The sequence below is a fragment of the Oncorhynchus keta genome, chromosome 1, assembly GCF_023373465.1.
Source record: "Oncorhynchus keta strain PuntledgeMale-10-30-2019 chromosome 1, Oket_V2, whole genome shotgun sequence".
NCBI lineage: Eukaryota > Metazoa > Chordata > Actinopteri > Salmoniformes > Salmonidae > Oncorhynchus > Oncorhynchus keta.
This window is the reverse complement of record NC_068421.1, coordinates 52,249,938-52,271,101: the sequence shown is the minus strand read 5'-3', so window position 1 is coordinate 52,271,101 and position 21,164 is coordinate 52,249,938. Positions and strand designations below refer to the sequence as shown.

Sequence of the window (21,164 nt, the reverse complement as noted above, 5' to 3'; positions counted from 1 at the left end):
GACTACAGACCCGTAGCTCTCATGTCTGTAGCCATGAAATGTTTTGAAAGGCTGGTCATGGCTCACATCAACACCATTTATCCCAGAAACCCTAGACCCACTCCAATTTGCATAAATTTGCATACCTGATCCTCATCACGGGGGCCCCTCAGGGGTGCATGCTCAGTCCCCTCCTGTACTCCCTGTTCCCTCATGACTGCACGGCCAGGCACGACACCAACACCATCATTAAGTTGTGGTAGGCCTGATCACGACAACGATGAGACAGCCTATAGGGAGGAGGTCAGAGACCTGACCGTGTGGTGCAAGTACAACAACATCTTCAGGAAAAGGAGGACCGAGCACGTCCCCATTCTCATCGACGGGACTGTAGTGGAGCAGGTTGAGAGCTTCAAGTTCCTTGGCATCCACATCACCAACAAACTAACATGGTCCAAGCACACCAAGACAGTCATGAGAAAGGTAAGACAAAGTCTATTCCCCCTCAGGAAACTAAAAAGATTTGGCATGGGTCCTCAGATCCTCAAAAGGTTTTACAGCTGGACCATCGAGAGCAACCTGACTGGTTGCATCACTGCCTGGTATGGCAACTGCTCGGCCTCTGACCGCAAGGCACTACAGAGGGTAGTGCATATGGCCCAGTATATCACCGTGGCCAAGCTTCCTGCCACCCAGGGCCTCTATACCAGGCGGTGTCAGAGGAAGGCCCTAAAAATTGTCAAAGACTCCAGCCACCCTAGTCATAGATTGTTCTCTATGCTACCGCACGACAAGCAGTAACAGAGCGCCAAGTCTAGGTCCAAGAGGCTCCTAAACAGCTTCTACCCCCAAGCCATAAGAATTCTGAACAGCTAATCGAATGGCTACCCAGACAATTTGCATTGTCCCCCCCTTCTCCCGTTCTACGCTGCTGCTACTCTCTGTTATTATCTATGCATAGTCACTTCAATAACTCTACCTACATGTACATATTACCTCGACACCGGTCCCCCTGCACATTGACTCTGTACCGGTACCCCCTGTATATAGCCCCGCTATTGTTATTTACTGCTGCTCTTTAATGATTTGTTATTATTATCTCTCACTTTTTTTTGCGGGGGTATTTTCTTAACTGCATTGTTGGTTAAGGGCTTGTAAGTAAGCATTTCACTGTAAGGTCTACACTTTTTGTATTCGGCGCATGTGACAAAAAATATTTGTGTTTCCAGTCTGGTCGTCCCTGTCAGCATCGACGACATCTCTCAGTTTGGCAATGGCTCCCGGGAGCTTTTTGTCAAGTCCAGTTGCTACAGTGTGATCTCCATCGTCGTGGTCGATTGCAGCCCCACCGTGAGCTGGATGTTCTCCTCGGAGCCCAAGAGCATCTCGTTCGGCATGGTGTACCGCGTGACCGCCGACGTCCCCGTGGAACAATCCAAGGTAGGACAACCACGCCCCAGCTCAGCTCTTAGATCAGTGGTCAACCAACCCAAGTCCTGGAGAGCTACTGTGTGTACAGGCAGGATTTTCTGCAGTCATCGAGGCTTTATTTGATTTAGGGGATGTGTCAAGCGTCTTGGTTTGGGAGAGTTGATCTTCTAGGATCATGTCTCCCCTGTCTATGGGGGCGGCAGGTAGCCTAGTGGTTAGAGCGTTGGACTAGTTACTGAAAGGTTGCAAGATCAAATCCCTGTGCTGACAAGGTAAAAATCTGTCAATCTGCCCCTGAACAAGGCAGTTAACCCACTGTTCCCCGGTAGGCTGTCATTGTGAATAAGAATTTGTTCTTGCCTAGTTAAATCAAATAAATGAATATGGCCAGGGCCAAATTGAAATGCTTCTAACAGAAACAAGATATTTGGCGCATAATGCATAGCCATGGTGTAAAGGGAGCACTTTGGAGATCATGGTGACATTTTCAAAACAAAGGTGAGAACACAGCAGTTTACCTGACCTGACACGACTGAATTTGGAGATGACTTTTATCTGCATTTTATCTTCTCTGTACTTTTTCACAGCCATTTGTTGATAACGAAATCTGAAAGTACTCTTGATACATTCAGTAACTTGGTAATAATATTCGTGCACGGCCCTTTATTGAAACGTATCGTCATTTTGGTTTTCCCAGAATGGATTCATGAAATGCATTCGTCAGGTGCGACTTTAGTGGGCAGTTGTCGTTACAATATGGTGAACATGGGCTCATTCTGTTCAGAACAGCCCCGAGTTTAAGAAGTGGTGGGAAAAGTACCCAAAAACAAAGCATGTGTGTTCAGTGAGTCCACTTGATCAGAGGCAGTAGGGATGACCAGGGATGTTCTCTTGATAATTGTGTGAATTGGACCATTTTCCTGTCCTGCTAAGTATTCAAAATGTAACAAGTACTTTTGGGTGTCAGGGAAAATGTATGGAGTAAAAAGTACATCATTTTCTTTAGGAATGTAGTGAAGTAAAAGTGAAAGTTGTCAAAAATATAAAAAGTAAAGTAAAGATACCCCAGAAAATGACTTAAGTAGTACTTTTAAATATTTTTACTTTAGTACTTTACACCACTGAGTTTATAGAGTTTGTCTCCATCGGCTTCAACTGCCGATGAGAATAAATAATTGACTCATCATTCTAGTCAATGAGTGTTTTAAATGAGTCTGTTTCTCAAGCTTGTTTCTACAGTTTGTTTAAAAGGGCAACGGTTGTTCTGAAATGTCACCTCTTTTCCTGTCTGAATGTCAACACAATCATCTTTTTTTCTCATGTTGACATTCTCTTTTCAACATTGACAGGAAATAGCCAAAACCAGCATACTCACGGCCCTCCAGGGATTGAGTTTGACACCTCTGACTTAGACAACATTGTATTGAGCATTTTTTGAAGTAATAGCATTAAAAATCTAGGACTTTACAAGACATCTTCTAATGCTCTGCTCTCAGGTGCTGATTCCTCTGACTCGCTGTAACTCCCACAAAGAGGCCATCCAAGGCCAGCTGAAAGTCAGGAACCCTGGTCTCTACACACTCATCTTCGACAACTCCTTCTCAAGGTTCGATACGCTAAAGATGCTCATTAGTATTTGTATTATTATTGTTGTTACCCATACTCACTCAAAGTTCTTTAACACTCAGTGTTCTTGTCTAGAGCAGAGCTTCATCCCTTTGACAACTCATTATCAGCATACGACAGGCAAAACGTTTATGTGCTTACCCGTACTCGCGCAAAACCCTTCAACACTCACACTGAAATCCTCCTCCTCATGGTAGCGTGTGCTTGTGTAGAACATCTATCGCTAGCATCAAGTCCGTATCCAGTTCCCAGGTGCCCTTGTGGCGAAGGATGACGGCTCTAAAGTACTGAAGTACAATGAAGTACTGCGCCGTACTAATGGCTTTTGATTGTATCATCTTAATGTTGCATATTTTCATTTTGTTCTACTTCTTCATCGCATCCTCACAGGTTCATCTCCAAGAAAGTCCTCTACCGCTTGACACTCGAGAAGCCGGTTATTTACGACGGAAGGGATTTTTAAGACTGGTAGTGGACACTTACGCAGGTTAAATGTTATAGGGGACGGAGAGGGTACAGAGGGAGGACAATGTGTCCATTTCATTTTTACAGGTATTTAATTTTAAAGGATTCCATGTGCTTATTTTGTTCTGTGTTCCCCACCAAGTATTTTATGTTTTGTTTTGCTGTTCTATTCTGAATTGTTTTTTGTAGGTTCCCTATATTTTTTTTACACTAGTGCTTTTATATTTTGGAGTGTGTTAATTATGTTTTCATTAGAGCACAAACACCCTACAGACATAGTGGTTCGCTTTTAAGTCAAATGGTTTGACCTAATGGACTCCTCACTGAGATTCGGTGGTGAAATTCAAAACAAAACCGAACCACAGCTTAGGGGTTAAAATGCTTACCTTGTAAGTACACGCCATGGTCTTGTTAAAGATAGAGAAGTTATTGCACACACTCCTTAAGATGACCACACATTTATAAACATGTTATTAGTTCTGATTTTCTTTCTTACCATGGACTAGCACACAGTGTCCACAGGTGAGATGATTCTTCTTGAGCAACTGCATACATTTGAATCACACAATCAGTAGGGAACACTGTACAAATAGAGCATCTGTTTCAATCCCCAAAAACAACACGTTGTTAAGAAGAAGGCAGTTACGTTGGCGCATCCTCAAAATGCTGTGATGCTGAGGGAACAGAATGAAAGTGCGGGTCAACAGTCAGTAGTACAGGGGGATTGAAAGCTTTGCTACCAAATTCTTGTGTCAGGTGGGACTTTTGAAGCCTACTGTTTGAGTGAATTGAACACTATGATGGACCTCTCTCTTCGACCCGTCGATAGCCTTTCCTGAAGTTAGTCCATATTTCGTGTTTTCGGATGGAAGACTGCCATCGTCAATGTCATGTTGAAAGCACAAGGGGGCGGGGGGCTTTTATATCCCAAAGAGAAATCCATGTTCAAATGGTTTTGTTTAAAAGACAATGTCTTCTCTTATTTTAACATAATACTATTGTTTAAAAGGACACTATATTATATTGTTGCAGCACACGGTCAACTATTATGATCTATTACCAAGCTCAATTTCACTCACTGACCATCATTTTTTCAAAGTTACGTTTCCATTACAAGACACATAAAAAGTGCACTGTGAAAATGAAAAGTTAAGTGCCAAGGTGGCACATTGTCTTTTCACGTGTGCAGATTTGACATGTGTTTTGGATTGCCAGTTCGTGCTATACTCAGCATCTTTAAGAATCCACTGTTGTATACAGTGCTTCTACTTCTTTAATGTTTAGGCTCTCCTCAAGGAATAATGCTTAGCCATAGGCTATCCTCATGGAATAATACTTAGCCATAGGCTATCCTCATGGAATAATGCTTAGCCATAGGCTCTCCTCAAGGAATAATGCTTAGCCATAGGCTCTCCTCATGGAATAATACTTAGCCATAGGCTCTCCTCATGGAATAATACTTAGCCATAGGCTATCCTCATGGAATAATGCTTAGCCATAGGCTCTCCTCAAGGAATAATGCTTAGCCATAGGCTCTCCTCATGGAATAATACTTAGCCATAGGCTCTCCTCAAGGAATAATGCTTAGCCATAGGCTCTCCTCATGGAATAATACTTAGCCATAGGCTCTCCTCATGGAATAATGCTTAGCCGAAAGTTTATCCTCAAGGAGCACCTCAGGGCCCAGTGGAGTAGTGGTTCTCAACTGGTTTTGCCTTGGGTCCCAAATTGAACCAGGTTGTCTCAGTTGCAAAATGTGCCAAAAAACATGTTTAATGCAATATTAATAGTAAATGTAGAAATTATATGACAAGGGAAAAACATTCCCACCTCTTGCATTGTCATTAATTCAATTTGGACCATATTCTTGATGAAGAATTTTAAACTCACTGGTTTGAGATGACAAAAATCAAACAAAAATTGCACTGCTAAATAGCTATATATTGAAATACTGTGATTGAAAAAATATTTTTCAGAGATTAAATTATTTAAAACATTTAATTCATTAGTGTTTCTACACACCTACCTGATTTAAGTTCAGACTGGAGTATATTTTTCCATATATATATATACAGTACCAGTCATTAGTTTGGACACACCTACTTATTCCAGGGTTTTTCTTAGTTTGTACTATTTTCTACATTGTAGAATAATAGTGAAGACATCAAAACTATGAAATAACACATTTGGAATCAAGTAGTAACTAAAAAAGTGTTAAACAAACATTATATATTTGAGATTCTACAAAGTAGCCACCCTTTGTCTTGATGACAGCTTTGCACACTTTTGACTGGTATAAATATTTGTTAAAAAAACACACCCCAGACGCATTCAAAACCTTGGGTTGCGACCCACCAGTTGAGAATTGCTGGTGTAGTGTACCATGACAAGCTTATGTTTGTGTAAGGTCTTTATGGATTCTATCTGAACTGTTTATAATAGCAGGCCTATATATGATATACCAACATAGGAATATGATTTTGTAATATATCTTTGTAAGGGAGTTTAGAATTTTGTTATAGCCATACATTCTCGATCTTGTGTTTTTTGTTGTTGTCACTAATCTAAGTTGATCGTTGTCTTTCTCTATTAGTCGCTATAGTAATAAGGCGTGACCACCCTTGTTTACAATACTGCCTATTCAAGGAGCTTACCGATGTTTTTCACGAATGAAGCCGGGGTCCGGGGTGGGGTTTTCCCCCATCCTAACGATAACCATTAGAGTGGAAAATGCAATACTGACCCAAGATCAGATTCTAGGGGCAACTTCACCCCACACCAAAGAGTCGAGGGCTAAATCGGATGCTGCTTTTGTAGAGAACTGTTTCCCATTTCTAAGATTTTATGAGTGGTCTAAATTTGTGCAATTTGTATACAAAAAGCCTCATATTTTCTCTACAGTTTTGCACTTTTTGTAATGAAAAACAATAATAATGATTTACAAAGTCACAAGGAATTGTGTTTTGAACCATGTCTGTTTGATGGTGGTTGTGCTGGGGATGATATCCTATGTATTTATAAAAATAAAAAAAAAGGTATTTCAAGAGTCAGCCACCATCATATTCTCTATCTATGCACTCACTGTTATAATGGTTATGGTACTGGTAAAACGTACAGTTCAACTTTAAAATAAAGTTTGTAAATGTCACTTTCTTCCACTTCCTTACTCATCACACCGATTCCAGGTGGACAGTCTTTAGAAAATATGGCGTCCATCAGCTATCCCTGTGGTTCTAGGTAGACCCTTTTTTCTGTGTGTGTGTAGAGTGGTTTTCATGGTCTCAATTTCTATGCGTTGAGGACACTGTACAGACCAGGGATTTTGACACTCCAAGCCTAATTCCCTCATTCCATAATTCCCTCATTCCCTCTGTTGCGTCTTGGCATCCCCTCTCACCTGGCCACTGTTTCGTCTGGCGAGGGCCAACGGTGCATTTCAGTTGGAGACATACGTATCGACGCAGCTTGAGGGGAAGCAATGACAACAATGATATGCGCTGGAGCTACGGGTTAATTGAGTGCATAATGTGCTTTTCATATCATTACCCATTGACTTATATGATGACCAATCCGAATCTGCACAGGTGCGCCATTGTGCGTATGTTGAGTTTGTCTATCCCCACCAGATGCTTTCAGGACATGCAGGTTGAAATATCAAAACGAACTGTGAACAACTATATTCAGTGGGGACAGGTCAAAACTTGCTATTGCTTGCTCATTTGTTCTGGGATATAAACATTGGGTTGTTATTTGAGGTCCTTTTTTTTGCTAGATCTTTGTAGGATTTGGAGTCACACAAAATCATGTGTTCTCTACTCCAACAATTCATCCACAGATAAAAGGGGAAACCTAGTTCGTTTTCAGTTCTCTCTTCTTTTTCTTTTGATTTTATATGGCGTTTGGCAACCAACTTTAAGGTGCATTATCGTAACCAACTGATCGGGACACCTTCATCTTTCAATCACCCACGTGTGTATATGCTCTTAAAAACCAATGAAATGGTAGATGCGGGACTTGCAGCGGGTCAAGTGTCTAAAATAGAGCCAAGTTCTATTTTAGTCGCCTGGCTACGCAGACGCGCACGATCCGTTTGGATGAAATTCAACGCTCGTGCACGAAACGCTGTTGGTGTGTTCAGTATTTTAGATGCAATTGTGATAAAATACATAATGTTCGTTCCAGTCTACAGGTGATCTATCCTACGTGGAAATGGTCATTATTCCACCCATACATGCTTACAGAAATGTCCAATTACGCACGACAAAGGACTGGACTGCAATAGGACACTTGGTTTGACGCACAAGCATACACCCACAATTAAAGTTTACACAGGTGTTAGTTTTGATGAAATTTTTGCTTCATAAATGTGACTTTGAAGTGCGAGATGCTTGTGCAGACCACAGGTGGCACGCGCAGGCTCCGAAGCAGCAGAGAGCAGATGGTTTTAGATTAATCTTTCTGGGTGGTGGAGAGAGAAGCTTCCCGCTACCTGCCTTTAGTGCATGTCATTGTTTGTCTATGATAAAGGATGCATGGAAACTTCTTTAAATAGACAGCAGTTCAGTAAGAGCGGACTGTGAGCTGAGTTGTACTGGCGCATTCATACAGCTTTGAACACTCAAGATGTGCGTCCCTGTCTATTGGATTCTTTTCGCGACATCTTTGGCTCCATCTGTGAGTATTTGAAGTGCTTTTTTTTACCACAGTATCACTAATGGCATTGTGCATATTTTGTAACATTTTTGTTCATTTTGGTCTTCGGTGAGGTTTTTCTTCGGCAGTTCGTCCACGTGACTTTTTTTCTTGAGGCAAACCGAAATTCAGAAATTCGGTCGCCGAATTATACACCCCTTCGTTTGTGATTGGTGAACAGTAGGGATTATTCAAAGAAGTGTTTGTTGTCATTCAAGGGCATAAGACTCGTTTTCATGCACATTTTGTTCACTGGAAAAATAATGCAACAAACATCTTAGATGTAAAATTGTGGTCTAAATTAATTACAGACTTCTTGAGTTATTTTAGACTAATTCAGACTAGGTTGATGAAGCGTACACTACGGCGTCTCAAGAGGAACAAATAGTACTATTTCCGCTTTGTTTTTCTCGTTTATCAAGTGAAGGTCTTCTAAGGAGTATGCGATAGTGATGAGCATTCCGGCTCTTTTCAGTGAGCCGGCTCGTTCGGTTCAAAGAAAAATAAACAACAATTTGCAAAACTGCAGCATCCCACAAATTGAAATAAATGTAAAAAAGAAGGATGCTATTACACATGTGCATTTAAAATATAACTTTTTAATGTTTTATTTTATTTTTTATTTTATTTCACCTTTATTTAACCAGGTAGGCAAGTTGAGAACAAGTTCTCATTTACAATTGCGACCTGGCCAAGATAAAGCAAAGCAGTTTGACAGATACAATGACACGGAGTTACACATGGAGTAAAACAAACATACAGTCAATAATACAGGATAAACAAGTCTATATACAATGTGAGCAAATGAGGTGAGAAGGGAGGTAAAGGCAAAAAAGGCCATGGTGGCAAAGTAAATACAATATAGCAAGTAAAACACTGGAATGGTAGTTTTGCAATGGAAGAATGTGCAAAGTAGAAATAAAAGTAATGGGGTGCAAAGGAGCAAAATAAATTAAATACAGTTGGGAAAGAGGTAGTTGATTGGGCTAAATTATAGGTGGGCTATGTACAGGTGCAGTAATCTGTGAGCTGCTCTGACAGTTGGTGCTTAAAGCTAGTGAGGGAGATAAGTGTTTCCAGTTTCAGAGATTTTTGTAGTTCGTTCCAGTCATTGGCAGCAGAGAACTGGAAGGAGAGGCGGCCAAAGAAAGAATTGTTTTTGGGGGTGACTAGTGAGATATACCTGCTGGAGCGTGTGCTACAGGTGGGAGATGCTATGGTGACCAGCGAGCTGAGATAACGGGGGACTTTACCTAGCAGGGTCTTGTAGATGACATGGAGCCAGTGGGTTTGGCGACGAGTATGAAGCGAGGGCCAGCCAACGAGAGCGTACAGGTCGCAATGGTGGGTAGTATATGGGGCTTTGGTGACAAAACAGATTGCACTGTGATAGACTGCATCCAAGTTGTTGAGTAGGGTATTGGAGGCTATTTTGTAAATGGCATCGCCAAAGTCGAGGATTGGTAGGATGGTCAGTTTTACAAGGGTATGTTTGGCAGCATGAGTGAAGGATGCTTTGTTGCGAAATAGGAAGCCAATTCTAGATTTAACTTTGGATTGGAGATGTTTGATATGGGTCTGGAAGGAGAGTTTACAGTCTAACCAGACACCAAAGTATTTGTAGTTGTCCACGTATTCTAAGTCAGAGCCGTCCAGAGTAGTGATGTTGGACAGGCGGGTAGGTGCAGGTAGTGATCGGTTGAAGAGCATGCATTTAGTTTTACATGTATTTAAGAGCAATTGAAGGCCACGGAAGGAGAGTTGTATGGCATTGAAGCTCGCCTGGAGGGTTGTTAACACAGTGTCCAAAGAAGGGCCAGAAGGGAAATGTATGTAAACAAAGTGCATATAAATGTAACAATTCAAATCGAATACAATCTGAACAACACAATATTAGAATATTGCACCATATCAAAGAAAAATTAATAACAATGTGCAAAACCGCAGCATCCCACTTAAAACATTAAACTGGTCCCTCTTTTCTCTCTCTTCTTTATTGCCATGTTATAACCAGCAGCTCACAGCAATGCTTGACCATATTTTGCCTTTATGAGAGATTTGCATTCAGAAATGCAAGCTGCCTCACTTTCGAGCGGCTGATGCGTTTTCTTCTCTTCAGTAATTATTTGTCCCGTTTTTGAGAAGATCCTCTCAAAGGGAACGGATGTGGCCACTATGCAGTGTCTCCCTGTCATGACTTTAGTAAGCCGTGGGTAGACAGAGGTCTTGTTCTTCCACCAGCTCAGAGGATCTGCAGATCTTTGGAGGAGGGGCTCCTCCAAATAGGATCGAACCTCCATTATGGCATCTGCTGAGGGATTACTTTGTGCTGCATCCCCAGTTTCTCTCTCGTCAAACAGCACATGTTTGTGGCACTACCTGGTGCCTGAGCCAGCTGACTGCTGGGGTTGTCCCTCCCTGCTGCTGAGGTTATTCTTTGAAGATCCTCATCAATCACTCTGGCATCACTGAAGGCTAACTTCTTAAATCTGTGGTCAAGTGCAGCAGTTTCTGATAGCACGTGATTATATTCCATTCTGTGGAACTTTCTGTCCATTGATGCACATAGGATGTCCCTCGACTCTGTCACCTGTCCTGTGGTTACATTTGCTTCTCTCTGGCGGCTGGCTGTGATTTGCTGCAGACCCTTACACAGGAGTATAGTTTTTGAGGCTGTCACATAGCTGAAAAGAGAGAACAGTAACTTATTACTTCAGGTTAATGTTTTGTCTACTGATACCACATTCTCATCTACTGCTCATCTACATATAAAATACTGGATTAAATAAGGATGTAGTAATAACTGCTTGCTCTACCTCTCTCCACTGATCTCCACAGTGACCTGCTCAAAGGGTTCCAGGACTCTGCACACCTCCTCCACCACCTCCCATTCCTCTTGGGTCAGAGCATCAACAGGTGCATTGACAATGGCCAGGGTAGAGATGATGGCATCCTTTGACTCAAGAAACTGCTTCAACATATAAAATGTTGAATTCTACCTTGTAGTGCAGTCTTGTTTAGGCCTCAGCTCAGGCATCCCCATCTGGTGTTGTGTAGACTTTAGTTTTTCAGCACCTACTGTGCTCCTGTGGAAATATTCCACAGCTGCTTTCACTTTGTCCACAGTGGGCTTCATCACCTTCAGAGCATCTCTTACAATCAGGTTGATTGTGTGGGCAAGACATGTATGATGTGTCCATTTGGACATTTTCATGGCTTTGGTTATGTTAGCTGCATTGTCACTAACACAACAGACCACTTTTCCATCTACTTGCCATTCTCTGGCCACTCTCAACAGTTCCTCTGCCAAGTTCTCTGAGGTGTGTCCGTCGCTGAACTCAAAGCAGTCCAGAAGACAGCTAGACATAGAAAAATCTTCAATGATATGGTTACCCTTGATGTCCAGCAGTCAGTGGTAAGGCAAACTGCAGTAGCTTTTCGGACTCTTTCCCACACTGAAGCCTGTGTGCTCTCGTACAGTTGTGGAATAAGTTATTTTGAAAGGGTTTTCCTTCTTGGAATTGTGTACATTGATTTAGACTATTGCTATAATTTCTAAAAACCTCTGTCCTCCACGATCAAAAATGGCTGGAAATCGGTGGCAATCATTTTAGCCAATGCAATATCAATGTGGCCTTGTTTTGGTACAGACATAGACTTTGGCATAAACTGGTCCATAGAAGACTGCGTTGCTGTGGGTCGCGGAGTAGGCCTACTTGACCTAGTGGATACGCTGGCTCCACCACTATCACTAGCAGGCCTGCTAGTTTATCGAAGCTCGGCTACAGCTAGCTTCACAGTTGGGTGCACAGTTCGCATATGTCGGTATAGGTTGTGCGTAGAACCGGCTTTATATGAGATTTTGTTTTGGCAAATTCTACACTGTGCTCTAACATTGTCTACATTATTAAAATGCATCCAATCGCTACTGTGCTTCCGACTCATTTTCCAGCTGTTGATTTCACAGCTGTCCTTCCCCTCTCTCCTTAGCTGCTAAGTGTGTGACTGTGAGTGAGTTGGCTCTGCCCTCCCTCACGCATCTTCGGTTCATTGGTTGACACTGCGTGTCTGTTTGCAAGGAACAACAGGTGAGGCTGTTAGTCTGAGCAGACAGTCAGAACGAATATGTGCGCTTGAGCATTTAGGTCTATATTGTTTATTTATTTTTTGGTTCCTTGAATTAGTTCATTCTAGTCATTTAAATATTTTGGTTATTCATGTCTTAATTTTTGTAAATATTTGTATAAATAGATTTGTCTCTTCTGATATGCAAGCCGGCTCCCAACGTTCACCGAGAGCCGACTCGTTCGCGAACGACCCATCACTAGTATGCGAGGCACATACGTTCACTTCGCCTCGCCGAGTTCTGCTCGGAGTAGCACGCAGAAGCACTTACACGGATGCTAAGGACGGTATTGATCATGCATTAGGCTACAAAAGTATAAACAACGACGAGCGTTACCAATTAGGTTACGCGCTCGATGTAGTTTAAACAGAATAGGATATGTATTACATGTTCATTGAAAACAAAAAACGGGCACACACGTGTATGATGACGAAATACACTTCGAAACGTGTCTCTTAATTTCCCTTTTGAAACTTTAATGAAGAGGCTCCATTAAAAAGCAATCTGTGAAGACTGCAAGGGGACAGCTATATACATTTTTAAGCGCAAGCACGTGTGTGTTGGCGTGCATGTGTGCATACATCGAACGGTGTGGAGTGGTCCTTTCCTTTCATTGGTGTAATTAAATCTATGGCACGAAAGCCCCCTAATCAATGAGGTTGTGCTGCCCCTCTGTGATTGTATTCTAATAAACTCTGCTCCTCTGCAAGGCACTTATAAAGTTCCTCTGCAAGGTTAATGTTAATCAAATTGGAGTACGTGGTATTTCCGGATTAAGGATGCGATTAATTATTGTTGTTTGTGCCACAATGTCCAAAGGTAGTCACCTCATATCCACATTTTGAAGTGTGGCCAGGCTAATAAATGAACTGTGTTTCATTTATGAAATTAAAAGTAGCCCATGTGTCCCCTTTCCACGCTAAAGACTTGTTTGTGCTGTCTTTTAGCAACCTTCTATAGCCATTGTGTGATGATGACAATGGCCATTTAGCCTAGGAGTTGGCAAGACAGCCCAATTAGATCTGAGTCCAGAGGGCTAGATTTTGTATTAAATTGTTGGAATATTCTGGCCATGTATGATCATGTTGGCATACTGTAGCCTGAGTGCCAGTCTGTGCTCTCATGCCAACTCCTTGTCACTCAAGTCATGTTTGGCTTGACAATGGCAGCAATGGAGTTGGCAAGAGCACTAACAGATCTGGGACCAGGCTAGGCATACAGTGCTCTGATTTCCCCCGGAGCCAAGGGTGATGTTGACTCTGTCAAAATGAAATGTTATTCTTTGCCCACTCACTTTTGCTGCAACACCAAATAGCCTAGCTCTGGTCCAGGTCATTAGTACACAGTTGTGGACAAATACGTACCAGCAACCTGGACCAGAGCTACAAATAACAAGTCAACTCAGTGTGTAGCCTACTGATCAATTGTGCAATGCCTTGTCAGTGTTATAGTAGGCCTATAATGGTCAGCTGGGCTGGTCATGACTGAGTCCACAAACCAGGGTCTGGTTCTGAATTAACATACATAAAGCACCCCCTGGAGATAATAAAGTAAGTGACATCTGCCCAGTTAAACCACTGGCTGGGAGTTACGATCTGTTTTGTATTCATGTCACAACTCACTGCCGAGAGTGTCTGACAGTTTTTCCGGATTTAGATTTAAAAAAAACGCTACATATGTGTGTCCAGAATCATAATGGACAATCTTATTACCTAAATAAGTTTTGTGATGTGGAGATATGTCAGCTCATCACCCTCATTCCATTCCTATGACCCTTGACCACTAACTGCAGCATCACAAGAGAGATAATTCTAACGAGCCAGTTGGCTTCCATTACAAAACCCATCCCTCTCCTTTACGGCTGATGATAATGCCATGGGTCTCTCTGTGTTTCTGTTTTCTCTCTCTCATCCTCTTTCTCTCGATTTGTCTGTCTCTGTCACACACATTCTCTCTCTCCCCCTCCTCTTTCGTTCCTTCGTTCTCTCACTTTCTCTCATCCCCTCTCTCTTTCTCTCGCTAATGCAATCACAGATTTCAAAGACATCATCATCATTTCGTCTATCTCCCTCAAAAGACGCGGGAGTGGAAAGTGGCAATTTCCGTCTGCTGTTGATAAACAACAGCTTCTCTTTGTCAACAGAGAGCTCTCACTTGTCCATCTCTATAGTTACGTTCCAAATGGTGCCCTGTTCCCTATATACGGTAGTGCACTACATTTGACCAGAGCCTTGTATGCCCTGGTCAAACGTAGTGCACTAAACGGGGAATAGGTTGACATTTTGGGGTGCAACCTATGTCTGGAAGTCATTATGTCTGTTTTCACAAAATAAACATGAGTCTAACTTTTAATTCATGTTTAAAAAATAAATTGCTAACGAGAGTGAATTTACTTAAATTAATCGGGATGTACCGCATATTATGTGTGTGGGGGGGGTTGTGTGTATTTTTTTTAGAGAGAAAGTGTATGTTTTAAAATGTGTGTGTACCTGTATGTAAGTATGTGTATCTGTCTCATTACCTTAGCAACTGGACAAAAGCTGTATAGAAGAGAAACCAAAGTGAAGCTGATCTGATGGACCCTGGATCGTCGACACTTAATGGGTTTACCTCTATTTCAAAGGCCATTTCACAGCCTGCTGAGAACCAAGCGTTCTGGTCTGGCCTTATAGGCAGGTTGTGCTTTGGTGCTCTCAAAAGGCATTGGTTATTCTTCCTTCCTTTCTCTCGCTTGCTTGCTCGTTTTCTCTTACTTTCTCTCTCACTTTTTTACGCTCACTCACGCACACACACACACACACACACACACACACACACACACACACACACACACACACACACACACAATCATTCTTCCTAATTCTCTGTTCTTTGGCATTGAAAAGTGCAATTAAAAAGAACAATCTCTCTATCTTACCCTCTTTTGATCTCCCCCTCCAATTGTATCTATATATATTCCCCACCCTGACCTTTCCTATGTCTATCTTTCTCTTGAGCTACTTCCTGCTCAGTTGAGTGCTGCTCATATTAGATTGAATAAGCTTTTGAAAACCCACTTTTACCTCATTGGAAGAGCAGTCTGTATGTAAACCGTACTGTACTGTTGCACAACCATATGAAGCAGCCTAGTAAGGAAGTGTTTGAAGAGTGTGTCTGCGTGAATTTGTCCGCGTGTGTGGCCCAAGCCTAATTATCTCTAAGCTAATAACCACTCTCTCATGATGTACTGTGCATTCTCTCCCACTTTCATGTTCATCCATCTTCCTTTTCCACCCAAAAGGAGATAATAATTGTGTAGTAAATTGCTTAATGAGATCCCTTATTAGTCTATTAGCGATGCATTAGGAACAAAAGAAGGCATTAACCAGGCTCTTTTACCCCTCATCCTCGGAAACAGTTCAGTATTTTGAGACAGAGAGGCACTGCAAACAAAAGCTCCAGCAAACTAGATCAAGTATAAAAGAAAATACAAAAAAGTGTTGTTTACCGGCGACGGAAATGAAATCGAAGTTGGAAGCTGAGCATTGAGCTCTTTTGTGATGTCTGACTTATTTTATCCAATGGTAGCCCTTCGCTCTCCACCTCAGAATGTTTGGTCATATTTGGCCATGTACCGACCTACATAGGGAGCTGTTATGTCACCCTTTAAACACCCCGTGTAGAGTATGACATAAGCTTATAGAGGATTTGTGAAGGATCTTTAAAGTGCCTGTTAACGGTTTATGTATGCTATATGAAGCCTTAATAAGTTGTGGTTCCTGTTCCATTGGGTGGACTAATTTGAGAAGTGGAGAATTGACTGTGAATAATAATTTTTCCCCATTCTGTCCCCCATCACCAACAAAATGTGACATTTTCAGTGACAAGACTGACATTTAGAACCTACGGTGACAAATTAATCTATTGGTGATAGTAGATCAGTTGACATTCACTCAGGCTCCACCATGTCCACAGTGGTTTGCTTCTGTTTGTCTGTGCACGCTCGTACACATCCACATCCTGTGTTTTTGAGAGGGTGTGTGTGTGTGTGTGTGTGTGGAGAGCTGTGTGCCTGTGTCTGTTTGCATCTGTTGACATTGTTTGCGATGCCGAATTAAAACGCTGTGAAGCCAAGCTCCCAGATGCCCTGAGCCTGAACTGTCGTAATTCACGCTCGCGGAACAACACCAACAACACCAATTGCTGCGTTTTGATCTGAATCTCCAGACAGATAATATCCCTAATTGTCTCCATTTAATTCACAAACCCTGCTGAATGATTGTGGTTACACATCCCAAATAGCACCTCGTTCCCTATATCGTGCACTACTGTTCAACAGGTTAAAAGAGGTGCACTATGTAGGGAATAGGATACCATTTGGGATGCAACCTTTGACTTATCTACACTTTTCTACTCCGGGGAGATGAAGTCGTCGTTGTGCCTCAGCTTATCCAAAGAAATCAAGTCCTTTATCAGAATCAACTATCAACTAAAAATCAACATTTTTTTTTCTCTCCCCTTAGCAACCGAACGAGAAGAAAAGAACATCTGGTGTGTACACATATGGAGAATTCGACACGTGTGTTGTTGACACACACATGCGGTCGATTTGTTGTTGTAATGAAGCCAATGAGCCAATAAGGAAGGCCGCAACAGCAGGAGGCGCTTTACAATGCAAGTTCAAATGCCAAACTAAAGTAATGTGGTGGCCTCATACGAACCCTCCTGATCTCACGAACTTACATTCTGTTTAGCTTACCTTCTGTTTCGCTAGTGAAACAGAATGTAAGCTTGTGAAATCAGGATGATTCTTACAAGGCTAGCGATGTGGTTAACTTAGCTTAGATCTCTTTGCATATTCCAGTTAATCATATACGTGATCTTAGCATAACCGACATTGCCTTCATATTTCACAAACGTAGGAAGGAGATGATTTGTACAACAAGCTCAAAGGTCAAACTAGTGTTGTGATTAGCATTAGCTCTCTCATCGTATTCCAACATGGCCGACTGTATGACCTGCGTATCTTACAGACATTAACATAAACCCTGAGCTTATTTCCGTTAAAATGACTATGCCACTAGGTATATCAGAGTGAACACACATTTCTGCCTCTCTTTTGCTATGGCTTCGCCTCTCTTCTCTCGCTCAGAGCATTGTAATTACCTAGACATTAACCCTACCTAACACTGATCCAGGCTCACACAGTGTGACTCTACTCAGTTCCATATGGACCCTTAGCCCCTACACTCTAGATCTCAGAGGATTGGATAGATGGAAGCAAAATGGCAACCCATCAGTAGCAATTACCGTAAAGCTTATATGTAGCCAATCCTCTTAGATCTACGGTGAAGAGGCTAGCGTTCGATATTGAATTCAGTGTTTGAGTGTAGTGGTAAAAGTGACGAGACATTGTCCTCGGCTCGTCCCAAATGTCACCCTATTCCCTTTATAGTGTACAGCTTTTGGTCAAAGGTAGTGCACTATATAGGGAATATGGCGCCATTGGGACGCTGCCACTTTGTGTTGTCAGCAGATGTGAGACCGAGTACGGTGAGTGTTTTTAAAACACAATTTTGCAGAGAGGTGGCAAGATTCAGATCAGGCCCTGCGCCAAGGTGAGCCCCTCCATACTAATGCTGCAGTAATCAAGAACCATTATGCCTCTTCAGCCCTCCTCTATCTAGCTTTATTTGCTCATTACCGAAGAGACACACATCTCTCACTACATGGGCTGAACCTAACCCAAATCGTTTCGACATCAATATGACAGTTCCCATTAAGGTTGGGATGTGCGCCAGCATTGAAAACAATTGATCTGGATGAACATAATTTTGATCACATCAAACATGCACCCATATACAATGGTCGCACCCCAAATGGGACCGTATTCCATATATAGTGCACTGTTGTTGACCAGGGCCCATAGTTCACTATGTATGGGGTGCCATTTGGGACATTCTATGAACCACAGTTGTGCTTGATTTAAGCCCTTGAATTATTTTGGCTCCTAGGTATAATCATTTTGTGATTATCGATTTAAAGTGCTGTAGAGGTGCCATTTGAGGAAATGGACACACATCGTTGTGTGAAGTCCAGATGTTGTCTCTTTTCCCTCGGAAGGATTTGTCTTTCTTTTATTTCATAGCGCTTGTTAATGATAATGCTAATGATACTAAGTCGCATCTTCTGATTGGAAGAGACTGACAATATTCGTGGATGAGGAAAACCAGGTTCTCAGGGGGGGGGCGGAGTGGGGTTGGTGGACAAATGGGAATCATTTGGGGGCTTTCTTTTCTTATCATTCTATGCTTCACAAGGAGAGTGGCAGTGAATCAAGGGTGACTGTGTTCAGAATAGTCATTAACGTGAGAAAATTATTGCTTGGCCCTACTAATAACTTCCTTTCTGGCATGGTCTGTTGTGCTCTTTTTCTTCTTTGATTAAAAGTGAAGTATAAGTATCTCCATCCACACAATTACAACATATTAGACTAACAAATCCACAAACATACTCTAACATAATAAAAATGGAAGTGAATTGAAAATGGAAGAGAATGCATATACTGTATATACAGTGCCTTCGGAAAGTATTCAGACCCCTTCCCTTTTTCCACATTTTGTTACGTTACAACTTTATTCTAAAATGGATTAAATAAAAAATGTTCCTCAGCAATCTACATACAATACCCCATAATGACAAAGCGAAAACAGTATAAGGTCCCACAGTTGACAGTGCATGTCAGAGCAAAAACCAAGCCTTGAGGTTGAAGAAATTGTCTATTGAACCCAGAGACACAGATCTGGGGAAGGGTACTAAAAAATGTCTGCAGCATTGAAAGTTGCCAAGAACACAGTGGCCTCCATCATTCTTAAATGGAAGAAGTTTGGAACCACCAAGACTCTTCCTAGAGCTGGCTGCCCGGCCAAACTGAGCAATCGGGGGTGAAGACTCTTGGTCAGGGAGGTGGTCACTCTGACAGAGCTCCAGAGTTCCTCTGTGGAGATGGAAGAAACGTCCAGGCTTGTAGCGTCATACCCAAGAACACTTGATGCTGTAATCGCTGCCAACGGTGCTTTAATACTTATGGAAATGTGATATTTCATTATTTAAATGGGAGAAAAAAAAATTGCAAAATTTCTATAAAAAAAAGAAACATTTTTAGCTCCGTCGTTATGGGGTATTGTGTGTAGATTATTCAAAAATGTTATCCATTTTAGAATAAGCCTGTAACGTAACAAAATGTAGAAGTCAAGGGGTCTGAATACTTTGTGAAGGCACTGTATGTGTTGCACCTCTTGTCTTCTGTACCGCGTGCGCTCACACACACACACACACACACACACACACACTCTTCCCTTTACCTCCTCAGTCTTGTAAAGAGCATGTTTTATCTTGTACTGCCCACATGGAAGATAATAGTTCTAATAATCTTCCTGGTCCACATCTCTGATCATCCAGGTACAACTGCATGTGGCATTACTAGGGTTGCAAGACTCCAGGAACTTTCAATAAATTCAGGAAGGAAGAAGCAGGGAATCTGGAATCCTCCGACTAGGATTTCTAGAAAACCTAGGGAATTTAATCGAAAGTTCCCAAAATGTTGCAACCCTAGTCATTAACACATAATCATCCCTGCAGGTGTAATCAAGCCTCAGAAACCTTAATCAAATGCAATTTATGTTTATCCTTCTCCCCCAATCTCCTTTCTGGGAAATAGACGTCCTTATCTGTGTCGTTAGACTACACTAGACTGAGGGAAAGGCCACTGATGTCAAATACTGATCTAATTATCCTACTTTTATCTGACACAGGAGTGTAGGTATAGGGACAGTCTGTAGCAGATAGACTCATAGATTGACGGATAGACAGACTATAGCAGACATCCATAATCAGCATCTAATTGTAAGGTACAGGCACTTGGTAGTTCAGAGCAGTCGAGCTCAAAGTTCTTGGACTCTGATGTTTTTGCCTGTGTACATATTGCATTGTGCCGAGACAATGACCTGACTGAAACGAATGGGGCATTTAGAGCAAACTGAATGAATGAATTTGACTTGCCGCTCTCCCTTCCCTTCCCCTCACCTTTCTCTCTCTTCAAAACATTTCCACTTAACACCACCATGGATTTGGATTTGTTTTGCCCAAAGGAAGAGGTATTTCAATAGGAATATGCTGCCAGGTACCAGATAATGTATGGCCGAAGTGAGTCACTGTTCATTTTCCCCTGTCTGTGAGCGTCCCAAATGACAACCAAGCACCCTATGTAGCAATAGTGCCACTACTTTTGACCAGGCTCCAGTAAAAATAAATAAATGGTGCACTACATAGGGAATAGGGTTCCATTTGGGACATAACCTCTGTCAATAGTTAGGTTTCCATCCAATTGGCGACAGATTTTCATATGATTATTCTAAAATCCTAAAAAAAAAAACAGCATGGTCTCATAGACTAGACGTAATAATAGTACATGTAAATCCGGGACACTCAAATTGGTATGATATGTTACGTTTGGTATGTTTACATAAGACAGATGGTTTCTTAAGACAAAACAAAAGTAGAGTAGTAGGGTGATTGGTCAGGTTTGCGTGTTCGAATTCCATCAAGGACAACTTTAGCACTTTTGCAAATTAGCAACTACTTATTACTTTGTCGCTACTTTGCATGCTAGCTAACCTTAACCCTAACCTTAACCCCTTAGCCTAGCTAACGTTAGCCACCTATTTAATGTTACCATTAGCCACCCAGCTAGCGTTAGGAACACCAAATTGGAATTTGTAACATATCATATGTTTGCAAATTCATAACAATTTGTCTGAATTGCAATTTGTAAGATATCATACTAAATTAATAATGGACATCAACA

The 21,164-nt window shown here is 41.8% G+C and overlaps 2 protein-coding genes across 8 annotated transcripts in view; both read left to right on the top strand.

Moving 5' to 3' along the window:
- Positions 1 to 6,649, top strand: part of LOC118387451 (FYVE and coiled-coil domain-containing protein 1-like) — a 52,301-nt gene extending 45,652 nt beyond the window's left edge. For all 3 annotated transcript variants that reach the window (XM_052527389.1, XM_052527376.1, XM_035775831.2), the window contains exons 16-18: positions 1,209 to 1,419; positions 2,907 to 3,016; positions 3,427 to 6,649. In XM_052527389.1, coding sequence (XP_052383349.1) covers positions 1,209 to 1,419; positions 2,907 to 3,016; positions 3,427 to 3,499 — 394 coding nt within the window. In that variant the 3' untranslated portion in view covers positions 3,500 to 6,649. The remainder of the gene's footprint in view (positions 1 to 1,208; positions 1,420 to 2,906; positions 3,017 to 3,426) is intronic.
- Positions 6,650 to 7,878: 1,229 nt separating this feature from the next.
- LOC118387434 (growth hormone-releasing hormone receptor) overlaps positions 7,879 to 21,164 on the top strand; it is a 56,350-nt gene continuing 43,064 nt past the window's right edge. For 2 of the 5 annotated variants that reach the window (XM_035775797.2, XM_035775817.2), the window contains exon 1: positions 7,879 to 8,175. In XM_035775797.2, the coding sequence (XP_035631690.1) occupies positions 8,125 to 8,175 (51 nt within the window). In that variant the 5' untranslated portion in view covers positions 7,879 to 8,124. The remainder of the gene's footprint in view (positions 8,176 to 21,164) is intronic. The other 3 variants (XM_035775807.2, XM_035775784.2, XM_035775791.2) reach the window with 2 other exon arrangements.